The 12,625-nt window shown below is 35.6% G+C and overlaps 1 protein-coding gene across 1 annotated transcript in view; it reads left to right on the forward strand.

The window, feature by feature from the left end:
• LOC131814894 (REST corepressor 3-like) overlaps nt 1-12,625 on the forward strand; it is a 37,497-nt gene that overhangs the window by 23,168 nt on the left and 1,704 nt on the right. The window contains 1 exon segment of the mRNA XM_059146344.1: nt 4,635-4,692. Coding sequence (XP_059002327.1) covers nt 4,635-4,692 — 58 coding nt within the window.

Raw genomic sequence — 12,625 nt, forward strand, 5'->3', positions numbered from 1 at the left:
TCCCAATCCCATCTTGTTTCATTGATTCTTCTCCTACCCACTTAAGCCCCCATGTTGCATCACCACTTCCTCATATCAGGGAGATCATATGATAGTTATCTTTCTCCGCTTGACTTATTTCGCTAAGCATGATACCCTCTAGTTCCATCCATGTTGTCGCAAATGGCAAGATTTCATTTCTTTTGATGGCTGCATAGTATTCCATTGTGTATATATACCACATCTTCTTGATCCATTCATCTGTTGATGGACATCTAGGTTCTTTCCATAGTTTGGCTATTGTGGACATTGCTGCTATAAACATTCAAGTACACGTGCCCCTTTGGATCACTACGTTTGTATCTTTAGGGTAAATACCCAATAGTGCAATTGCTGGGTCATAGGGCAGTTCTATTTTCAACATTTTGAGGAACCTCCATGCTGTTTTCCAGAGAGGTTGCACCAGCTTGCATTCCCACCAACAGTGTAGGAGGGTTCCCCTTTCTCCGCATCCTCGCCAGCATCTGTCATTTCCTGACTTGTTGATTTTAGCCATTCTGACTGGTGTGAGGTGATATCGCATTGTGGTTTTGATTTGTATTTCTATAATGGGAATTTTTAATTTTAGGAAGGTTATCCTGGCAGTATTATACAGGCTAAGTTGGAAACTTTACAGCTGCTAAAATACTAAGCATGTGAGTGATAAAGTAAATGGTAAAAGGCATTTTGGGTACAGTCAGGTGATAGTTGTAGGAGTGGACAGCTAGTGATAAATCCAAAGAACATTGCAAAATAGAACACAATATATCTATGTGAAAGTATGTAAGAGTGTTGTGGGGAGTGGTGGCCTGTGGGGTTATGCTTTGATTTGTTTTGGTTGGAGGTAGGAAGGAGACAAGGGACAAGGAGATGAACGAAACCAGGAAGGAAGAAACTAAAAAAGGAGTGCTTTGGGGAGCTAGAAATTTCCTCATCTTTTGATGTTTTCATGCATAGGTAGGTGACATCCTTTCATTAAGGATGTTGGATGGAAGGTTTAACTTGGTGTCCTTTTCTAATTCTTTCAACTCAAAGATAGTGTGAATCGACTACTGACAAAAATGGGAAAGATGAGAGGACTAATTTAGTAGGGAAAGGATGCAGTAAAGATGCCGAATTCACGAGGGATGTCATCGATTGTTCTAAAAGGCTCTTTGGAGCCTTTTATATTATTAGTTTTATAACTGTTATATATTGGATCCTTTTAGTTTAGATTAGTATTTCATTATGATAAAAAGAAACAGTATGATCAAAAGAACAGTATTTCCATCTGGGGTTTGCTGTAGAAAAATGTTCTCAGTCATACTACCTAGCTAACCATAACAACTACACAATTCTAAATTCTGAGATACATCTTAGTTGTCCTTCCTGTAAGTTAGACAAATCTCTACCAAAGTTTCTTGGGTTTAAAAGAGAATAGAAAAATCAGTAACTTGAAGGAATTTTACGTATTTAAAAATTTTGACCCCATTTCACCTTCAGTCTTCCCTTTCTTCCACTGCTTCTATTTTGTCATACGGACTCTAATGAATTAGAGTTTGCAGTTTCAACCCTGCTCCCTGCATTTTTCCACCGAGGCTGCTGCTTAAAGGCTAACAGTGCTGCTAATGATCAAATTCCACAGCTCTAACTCGTTTTTCTTGCCTTTTTCTCAGCCTTGACGTAGATGACAACCTCTCTGTACCTTTAACTTTTGAGAGGGGATGTCTTTTGTAACTATTATGTTCCCTTTTCAGCTGTACTTTTCCCTTCTATATGTAAATGGAAGCATTCTCCAAGCTTTTATCCTCAAAATTCACTTCTCTTTGGAAACATACAAGCTCATCACTTCACTATACTAAAATTGTATCATATGTACATTTAAATGGCACAAATGCAACCGCAGATATTAAGCCAGGTAAAACGGAGTTATATTTAGTAATAGCAAGTAGAGTAGAGCTGACAATCCTGCCTCAACTCCCATTTATCAAATGTTTCCTTGCAGAGTAAGCTGATAGAGGCCAGAACTGTGAATCCACTATTTCTTTAAAAGGCTTTAGCTTCCACAGGCCTCCTGTACGAGCAGTCTCCTTGACTTGAAATTCTAGTATTTAAATAAGTATTTATTTTTCATTCAGTACTACCTTAAATTTCAACCAAAGCTTCATCTGGGATTAACTGAAAGACTTGGTCCATTTCAGTGCTGGAGAGATATCTGGCCTTGTGGACCTACTAAGCAATCATGTGCCTGTGTCCATGACCACCTTTGTAAGAACATTGCACTAATAATTTGGATTTAAAAGAATGTTTTTTTAAATTCATGGGCAGATTTTAGAACTTTATATGTAAGTAAGATATGACTTCATTGTTTTCCCTCAAACATTTCCAAACCCTCAAAAGCTGTGTTTGCATAGATGAATCTATTTTAGCCTCAATTGGATCCTGAGCTCCACCTGAATGACCTCATTGTCCGTGAATCCCAGGTTACCATCATCACCTCAGTCTTGCCTTCCTGCACCTCCCCAATCAGCATTTCATAACGTCTTAGGTCCTTAACAGCACCACTCTTCTGCCAGCTCTCCAGGCTTAAAGTCTTATTCTGATCAGAATCCTACTCTTCTCTCTCTGTTCCTCCCCCCAAAAATCTATTGCTTATTAAATTTAGTGTGAACTCATTGACCTTGATATGTAAGGACCACTTCCAAAAGTGGTCCTTACATACTTAACTAAACTATCACCAACTTTCCAGACGTTATTTATCACTTCTTCCTAATTGTTGATCCTGTTGTTGCCCATACGTGGTGGGTCTTCTCCTGATCTTTGCATTTCAGAAACTTATCATGTTCTTTAACCCACCTCCGTGTCTATCCCTTCCAGCTGGCCCTCTTCCCTGGTCTAGTTATTGTAACTTTTCCCTCTCATCTTTGAATCTGCAGTAAACTCTGAACTTTTAATTTTATTAATAGCTATTTGCGTCTATCCTGTCTTTTAATTTGCTTATAAGCCGAAGTAAGTTTTCATAGTGCATGTTACTTTTATTTTTTTAAATTTTTTTAAAAGATTTTATTTGTTTGACAGAGATCACAAGTAGGCAGAGAGGCAGGCAGAGAGAAGGGGAAGCAGGCTCCCTGCTGAGCTGAGAGCCTGATGTGGGGCTTGATCCCAGGACCCCAAGACCACAAGCCGAGCCGAAGGCAGGCGCCACCCAGGCGCCCCTAAGTGCTTCTTAGCCTATAGCCCCCTCTTTTTCTTTACCTTTTTAATGTTTGCATTTTGCTTCATCGGTGATGTTCTCGAGTTGAGTTTTATCCACTGTCTGCCTGGCCTTGCCTTGCTCTGTTCTTAATCTCATCATCTGGTATTCGGTGTTTTCTGCTTTAGGTTTTTTCCTCATTTATCCAGTTTTTTAAAAAACTTTTTCCTTTCTTCTCTAATAATTTTTTTCTAATTTTGAATTTTTGTTTTATTCTTTCTTCTGAATACTTACTTTTTATACCTCTTCCCCCTGGTGAGAAAGTAGATGTTCCTAGAACCTCTGTGTACTGTAGAAACTTACTGCTAAGACCATAAATGAGATAAGACCTACACTTGTTCTCAAAGGAAGTCTTTCTTTCTGTTTTGCCCAGCCTATCTGTGTATTACACCAGGCAAATTTATCTGGGCACTTTCTTCTGTAAACCTCTGTAGGCTGTTATACTTCTGTCCCTCCCTCTACTGCCAGTGGTCATTGCACTAATCAGCGGGTATACACTAATGACATTTGATTTGGTGTTTACTATTGTAGTTGTACCATAGTGAAAGTCTTAAACTTGGGAATTTTTTTTTAAGAGTTTCTTATTTATTTATTTGTCAGAGAGAGAGCGAGCGAGAGCGAGCACAGGCAGAGTGGAAGGCAGAGTAAGAGGGAGAAGCAGGCTCCCTGCGGAGCAAGGAGCCTGATGTAGGACTCGATCCCAGGACGCTGGGATCATGACCTGAGCTGAAGGCAACGGCTGAACCAACTGAGCCACCCAGGCACCCCAAACTTGGGAATTTTTTAAACAGAAATATTGGGAGAAATGTGGGGAGACCTTAGGGAGAAAAATCTATTCTTATAGTGGGTCACTTTGTGCTTCAGAAATTTAGGGAAATATTTTAGGAATTAGGACTGAGCTACAGTTCTGTATTAATTTATAACACTGGTTTTGGTGCAGTAAGGTTAGGTTTAATCAAAATGTGAAGAGAAGAAATTTAAGAGCAAGTCACAGATCTCTCTAAAGAAGATAAAGTCTCTTGAATGTTTAAAACTAGGCTAAATTTAACACTTGCCATGTGTGATAGGAACATTGTAGTTGGAAAATGGATGACTAATAGATTTTCTCAGTTTTAATGCTTCTGACCTGAGTATAAATGTGAATGTTTTTCATTCTCCCAAACTGGTTCATTTCCATTTCATTATCTTTTTTATGTGGGTAAAAGGTAACTCAGAACGTACTTTTAAATCCTTATTAAAAACAAGATCTTTGTAAATCAGAGTTTTAGTAATCTCATGTCTTGGTGAAAAGTTATGATTTGGTGAAAAGTTAAACAAAAATAAGCACTTTGGAAAAATGTCTGTCTTCATATCCTCATTAGGAAACTTCTCTTTAATTTTGTAGTCAAATCAGAAAATTAATGCCCGTAGGACCACAGAGGAGCAGCTTCTAGCAGTGCAAGGTATATTAACGATGAGCAGCTATTATTGTTAATTATTTAACTTGTCATGAAAGGTGACTTCCATAGCTCTTCCCTTCATTTGGAAATGGATCAAGAAAGGGCACTTATGTTTACCACAAAGTCTTGAAAACCAGGAATTCTGTTTTGTTCTCGTGGGTGTGACTTCACTGAGCCTATATACATTTTGGGTCCTGTACAGTACGTAAAACATTCTCAGCCTTAACAGTGATGGTGATGACAAGCTTGAACATATGGTCTCTGTGTGCCTTTGCTTCAGTTTTCCTGCAGTTGGGTTCATTCTTACTATATTAGTCATTGATAACCCTCATCATTAAAAGCATGAACTATAACGTGTTTCTGGTTTATCCAATTGTTCTGTATAATAGTGTTTCTCTGTATGATAAATGTCAGGTACTGAAAATATTAATGATATACTTAATTTTCAGTGTATCTTAAGAGATGTGCCACTGAATGCTTAGAAACTTGGCTTTAAAAATAAATTCATATATATTTATATTATATATATATATAAATAATAGAGTTAAGAGAGACACTGAAAAATATACATAAAGCCTTTTAAATGCACTGATATAACTAGAATGCTTTGTTGAATTATATGGCAGAGCACTTTGTAGATTGGATTGTCTCATGTTTGAATTACTTAAGGAAGGGCCAACTTCATATTTTTTATTCAGTGTTGTAGTTGTTTTTTGGTTTTTGTTGTTTTTTTCTTTTCCATTCAAGATAAACTATCTACAGGGTTGATTGTGTAATTATAAGTTTGGTCTACAATTTGGTTTTTCCTGCCTGAGCTGTCCTTGTATTGAGTACTAAAAGCTTTTTTTTATCTAGTTAGCCTAGATATATAATAGGTTATATATATAGTAGGTTATAGTAGTTAACTATATGTGAGTTGGGCCCCTGTGAAACATAAAACTATACTTAGAAAAATATTTCTAATTATTCAAACACAGAGAACATACTTAACTCAAAAAGAATGTGCAGGTTATCATTTGGATGTGAGAGTAATGTAATTAAATATTGACTAATAGAGGACTCGGCAGTTTGGACTAGAGTGAGTGAGAATTACCCTATCAGTGTGATTAGAAACTGTCACAGGACAGTGCCATCAGTATGATGGCAGCCTTCTTGTTGGCCTATACAGCCCCAAACAGTCATTTCATGAACAGAATAAATACTTGATCCTATGGTAGCAGAGTGGTGGAGTGCGCATTGAGCACATCTGTAATTGTGGAACTGTTTCTGAATGAGAACAAAGTTTAATTTGTTTATAATGTTCAATAATAGCTGTTTTAAAATTAGTAACCTTAAAATTTAGAGTAAAAAATGAGTAGGGGCGCCTGGTTGGCTTAGTTCGTAGAGCATGTGATGACTGGATCTTAGGGTCATGAGTGCAAGCTCCCTGTTAATAAAAACAACAACAACAACAAAACAACTGGTATTTTCAGGGGCTGTTTCATATTTAGATCTATGACTTTGAGCTCTAACATAGTTATTTGGGGAAGCATTGCTTTTATAGGTGTAACACCTGTGTTTCTGTCCATCCGTGTGTGTGTGTGTGTGTAGCCTATAGAATTTAACCCTGATTTCCAGTATTTGAGTTACATAAAAGTTAGTGTATCAATCTTGTACTCTAATATGAAAATTATCCCAGTGAAATGATTTTCTGGAGAGACTCATTTAGGAAAATCTGGGCTAATGTTTCCAGAGCATTCATGTTTGTTCTGCAGCACTACCATGGAATCTCATGCCTGGGTCGGATATTGTGCTGAGCTGCATTCAGGGGAAGGGACAATGGCAAGATTTACATGTAGAATTTGAACTGTGTATGTGGACGTTATCTCAGTTTATAAATATTAAAAGAATATTTATGGATATAATCAGACATTTCCTCCCTGTTGAGATATATTCAATATTCTTATGCACCTTTAGAAAGTAATTTGTACAGAAATATACATGGTCTTTGGATTTTGAAGGTCCTTTCTTGATATGTTATTGTCTTTATTTTAACTCTGTATGTGGAATTTTTGTTTCACTTTGGGTTTTTTAGGGTTTTTCTTTTTTTTTTTCTTCTGGGAAGGGGGTTCATTACATAAAATAAAACAATATAGAGCTATTTGTGTCCAAAATAGTTATTTTAGGGAAAACTAAAAAGTGCCATTTTTGCTAATGGGCCCACACATTTATATAATTCTCAGAAGTGTGTCTTATAAACAGTATAATCTATAGTAATGTCTTATGTACCTGAATCCCGGTGTGGTTAAGGGACATAACCGCAGTTTTTATTTTAACATGTAGTTTGCTGTCCAGAAATACCGAGCAGGCAGTTGTTTTGTTTTTCTTCTCTTTAATCTTTATTTGTGATAAACTTTATATGGTATTATTATCACTGTTTCAGTTTTACAAAACAGTAGATCATGTAAGTTTTGATAGTAACATTTTAGTTTATAAGCACTTTATATTTAAGACCTATTCTGTATATATTCTGATTTAACACTCATTTGTTAAATGCCTTTTTAAATCTTGCTCATAGTTGACTATTAGAGTGACCTGAAGAGAGAAATACACTCTAGTGTCATTAGTGACACTTACAATTTTACTATTAAACTTTTTTATTGTAACTCTTTTAAAACCACATACAATATTAGGATCATTTCCTAGGGCTCAAATACATATATTTCCTCCTTTTTTTCCCCATCTACTTAATACTGTTGTTAACTAAATACTACCATTTAAATAATAACTATTTAAATAAGTGTTACTCTAATAATAAATACTTAAATAAATAAATAATTATTTTTCCTTCTTTCTCCCTTATTTGGAAGGGTGGGAATCATGCCCAGACCAAAACAGGAATGTTTGTACTTATGTTCTCTATCACTTTATTATATTAATTTTAGTTCTGAATTTTAGTTTTAACTACGTAATAACTTCATTAACATTCTGCAAGAGTCCCCAGGTAGGATGTTATAAATGTGCCTAATTTAAGCCTCTCTCTGAAAAGTACTTGTTAAGAATGGTATTTCTATACTTTCAGTAATCTGTGCCAGCCTTAAGTATCTGAATTTTCTATTATAACGGATTGGTTAACAGGCGATTAAGTACAGTCTTCACAATATGTGTTAATGAAGATATCTCTGTTTATAGCTTACATCATACATATAAATATATCTTTTCTAATTTGTAATGCTTTTAGAAATCACCCCAAAATCCATCTTGATATTCATATGATAAACATTTCTTATTTAGCAAGAATTAAGAAAAAAATTAGATTCTGGGTGTATATTTTTCATGTAAAATGAAGCAATATTTTCAAATTAATATTTTGAAAAAATAATAATAGATTTAAATGATAGTACAAAACATTGACTCTTCAAAGTTTAGAGGGGCAGAAGCCTGGTAAACAATATTTATTTTTGGCCTTCTCTTAAATGTATTTATTTCATAATCATTTGTGCTAAAAAAAATAATACACTCCCTAATAAAATATTAGTGCTATTTTAGGGTAAACAACAAGAAACTTTTCCAGTTTTATCAAGATATCAGCTTTAATTTTTAGTTTAGTTTTTTTTAGTTTAGTTTTTTCACCATATTGTCTGCCTTTCATAATGAAACACTGACAACAATACACTCAAGTCAGTTATTCTTTCACAGTTAAAGTTACCTTCTTTTCCTGTAGTTTATACATTTCATTCATTTTTAGGTTGCAAGCCTGGAAACTGTCTTCTTTCTAATTTTATCTCCTACATTAAGAAAAAAGCTAGAATGGTTCCTAAAGGAGGGGAGAAAGATTTGGCACTTGATTAAAACATAGGGATTGTAAACCAGTACATGAACAATCAAAAGGAAGTGTGGAGATCAGGAAGTTCATATTTTTCCATTGAAAAAACACTCATTTGCCTTAGAGAGTTTCTTCTATTATAACAGGTATCGTAAGAATGGAGACCCAGAAGTATAATTGTCAGCTCTCTGATACACTTGCTTCAGATAATTCATGATTCGAAATTTCTAGCATGTTTGTGATGGAATTTAACTTATAACAAGTATGATGGGAACACAAGACTCGGAAGAGAAAAGCTAGATATTAAAAAGAGAATATGTGATTTTTACTTTTAGCCCTTACCTGGATGCACCATTCACTGTCCCACTGCTGTTGATTTTTTCTTTTTTTACTTTAATATGAATTCTTGAAAAGATTTATAGGAGGTAGAAAGAAATGCATGTTCCCAAATGGTTTGAGTTTAAAATTAATCTCTTATTGATTGGGAAGAACCACATCTCTGGAGTTTCTAGATGTCACTGTGTTCTTATTTCAAAAATATATTTCCTGGTTATCCTAAGTACATGCTCACTTTAAGAAATACTGTTATATGAGAAGCAGGAAACAATGCCCCCCCCCCCCAATTTACTGTTTAGAAGCAGCTTACCACTGTAATATTTTTACTTTTTTGGGTGGGGTGTAGCCCCAAATCAGATTTATCTTATTTATTTATTTTAAAAGATTTATTTATTTATTATTTGACAGAGAAAAAGTGATCACAAGTAGGCAGTGAGGCAGGCAGAGAGAGAGAGGGGGAAGCAGGCTCCTACGGAGCAGAGAGCCCAATGCGGGGCTCACTCCCAGGACTTTGTGATCCTGACCTGAGCCAAAGGCAGAGGCTTTAACCCACTGAGCCACGCAGGCACTCCCCAAATCAGATTTTTAAAATAACTTTTTGAACATAGCAAAAGCAGATATATCCCTTCTATGTCAGGAGAAAAAAAGAAAAAAGTCTACTGTTCATGTCCAGAGTTGGAAAACACCATACTACAAATGCTCCTGAATTTAGTTTTACTAGCCAAATTTTTAAAAATATGAATGTGTGGGTTTTTTTGTTGGGCCGGATGAAGAATACTGTTTGGGAAATGTGGGCTTTTATAAAATGTGATTTTATATTAATTCCCAAACAAAACTTTAAAGTGTATGTTAAAAGATTATAAGGTATCATCTGCCAGCATAAGAAGCCAAGTTGTTTGATTGTAACTTTCAAAATTTGATTGAAAACACTTTTTCCTCTTCCTGGGATATTTACAGTTTAACTCTTCGAGGATTTTCTAAAATTTCATTCTACTAACCTTTAAAAACTGACCTTTGCCCCAACCTGGGAAGTTTTCATTTAAAACCATGGTTCAAATGGACCTTTTATTACATCTTCAGGAAGAGAAAGAGATTTAATCACTATGTTGATTCTCAGCCTTGCTGATAAAGCAATCAGATGGCCTTACTTACTCTAAATTATGAAAAACAGTAGACCACCCTTCTTGCAGGTACAAATTGGAACTAAAGCAATCTCTAATGTCCTGGGTTGTTAAAGTGAGTTGCTCTGCATTGCTACCCTGCTAGGTTTTCCTCCAGAAGTCTAGCTCGGGATTCTTCGGAAAGAGCTGTTCCAGTATTTCACTAGAATTTACCTAGTTATCAGCCACAGTATAGAATTAAGAATTCCACCTTCTAAACAAAATATGCTGTTGAACCAGCGTCATGGGCATTGTGAAGGTGATAAAAAAGTTAGCTATATGTGACTCTTGTGGTTTGGGGAAGAAAAGTCAATCCTATTTCCTGAGTGCTTCCTGTGCACTAAGCATTATATTTCCTAGGACAGTACTTCCCAACTTTTCTCACCTCATGGCATACAGAAAAAATTATGAAATTTGTCACAACACACTAGGGCAAATGGATGAGACTGCTCTTGTCCAGAAACATCTGTCAAGGAGCTCTAGCTATTCCAGACCCTGCCCTGCCACCCTGCAGGCTGAGCACATTAACATCCCCGAAGGCCTGCGTGTTCTTGGGACACCAGTGGGATCCTCAACCAGATGACGAAAGTCTGCAGTATGGTCTGAGCCTTGAGATTTTACCAAGTAGTTTATATGGCATACATGAGTTAATGATAAACATACCTGGGTGACTCAGAACCTAGGTGACTTAGAAAAAATCCTTGACATTCAGAGTGTCTGGGAAAACTAAGGTTCCAATAGGAAGTAGTTTATATTTGGGGGTCTGTAATTCTGGAAGTGCAGCAATGTTGCTAACAAGATCAAGTCCCTTAAACAAGAGAAAATAAAATGGAATCAGACATGGGGACAATTTATTGGTAGGTTTTGTAATATATTTTGCTAAACAAATAGGTGTTCTGAGGATTGCAATGTCTTCGTATTTGGAATCCATCTTAATGTGACTTCTTGCTATAATACAGAAGAACTAATCTTAGATTTATTTGAAGTTTTCATTTCCAAACTCATGTATTCAGTAGATTTGATCATTTCTAGAATATAAATTACATATTCCTTGTAAAAAATAGTACATCGATAGAACTCTGTGTCTGATTTCTAATTAGGAGTTATTTTTCAGTACAGCAATCTCAAATGAGTTGTTATTTTCCAGAATATAAGTAGTAGAGAAGTACTTGAATATATAGCAATAATTCCTGATAGGAAATACCCTTGGATTTTTATTGCAGATGTGGATTTAGTGGAACCTGGTCACCCTTAGAATTTTTACTCAATTATGGAGTTTAAACTGAAAATCAGCTTATGGATTTAAAAAGAGCTTATTTTGCTAAATAATGTAAATAATGTGCCATAATTTATTATCATGCGTATGTCTTTCCCTTTGAGAACAGAGCAGATGAGCACAGTTTACACACCCCAAACTCTGTAGTAAAAATCATTCCAGCTTAATGTCAGACCTCCTGCCCAAAATGCTCTTTAAGATAAAAGCATTCCCCATAGTCAAGCCTGGCTAGTTGAATATAAGCAAGAGATTATTCGTTCCCAAATTCTCTATATAAAATAAAGGCAGAAATTAAAAACAAGAATTTTGTCATATCCTGATGATGCTTTAAGGTAATTGGGTATCTGTAAGATAGGAATCTAGCATTTCTCCTGAGTGTTAACATACCCTTATATTCTCTCATCTATGATTGTATACATATTGAATTTATTTAAATTCCCATGATTCTGGTTGCTTAGGTTATATTATAGACTTTTTAGTATCATAAGTATCATTTATTTCCCTTTCTCCTCTCTAATTAATGAATGTTTTCTGGTATTTTAAACAGTTATGAAATTGTAAAGTCAACACTTTTGACACCTTCTGTGTTTTGAATTAAATGATGAGTCAGTGAACGTCCTTTTAGAATTCCCTTAAGAGCAGTTTATTATCCATCTGATCATATAAAGTCATTCCAAATTCTGTAGTATAATTGACTATCCCAGGTTCATAAATCAAATATCAATCTTTAATTCCAATAAAATTTCCATTACAAAAAGTTAGGTTCTCAAATAACTGAATGTGCAGTCATTAAATTTAAGGTAGTGATGATAAACACAAGTACATGTAGTCGCTACTGTAACCTTACTCTTTTTTTTTTTTTTTTTTTTTTTAAAGATTTTTATTTATTTACTTAACAGAGAGAAATCACAAGTAGATGGAGAGGCAGGCAGAGAGAGAGAGAGAGGGAAGCAGGCTCCCTGCTGAGCAGAGAGCCCGATGCGGGGCTCGATCCCAGGACCCTGAGATCAGACCTGAGCCGAAGGCAGCGGCTTAACCCACTGAGCCACCCAGGCGTCCCTGTAACCTTACTCTTAAGGCTATAAAGTACAGCTAAGACTCCTTCTCATACACAGTCTTTGAAATTGTTAGAGGAGTTGAAATCCAACTAACTCTGAAAAATAGTTTCCCTTTTTTGCCAAATCACATTGTCATGATTCTCTTTTTACCTCATTTCTATTCATTGGTGCCCTGGTGAGTTTAGGCAAGAAAACCAATTGAGGCTGGTATTAAAACCAAAATTATGATGCTTTTCTTAATGGGGGAACTCTAAGACCACCCACTCAATCCATTGAGGGGATAAAACAGATGGCTCATTCC

Source organism: Mustela lutreola, chromosome 14, assembly GCF_030435805.1.
Source record: "Mustela lutreola isolate mMusLut2 chromosome 14, mMusLut2.pri, whole genome shotgun sequence".
Taxonomy (NCBI): Eukaryota; Metazoa; Chordata; class Mammalia; order Carnivora; family Mustelidae; genus Mustela; species Mustela lutreola.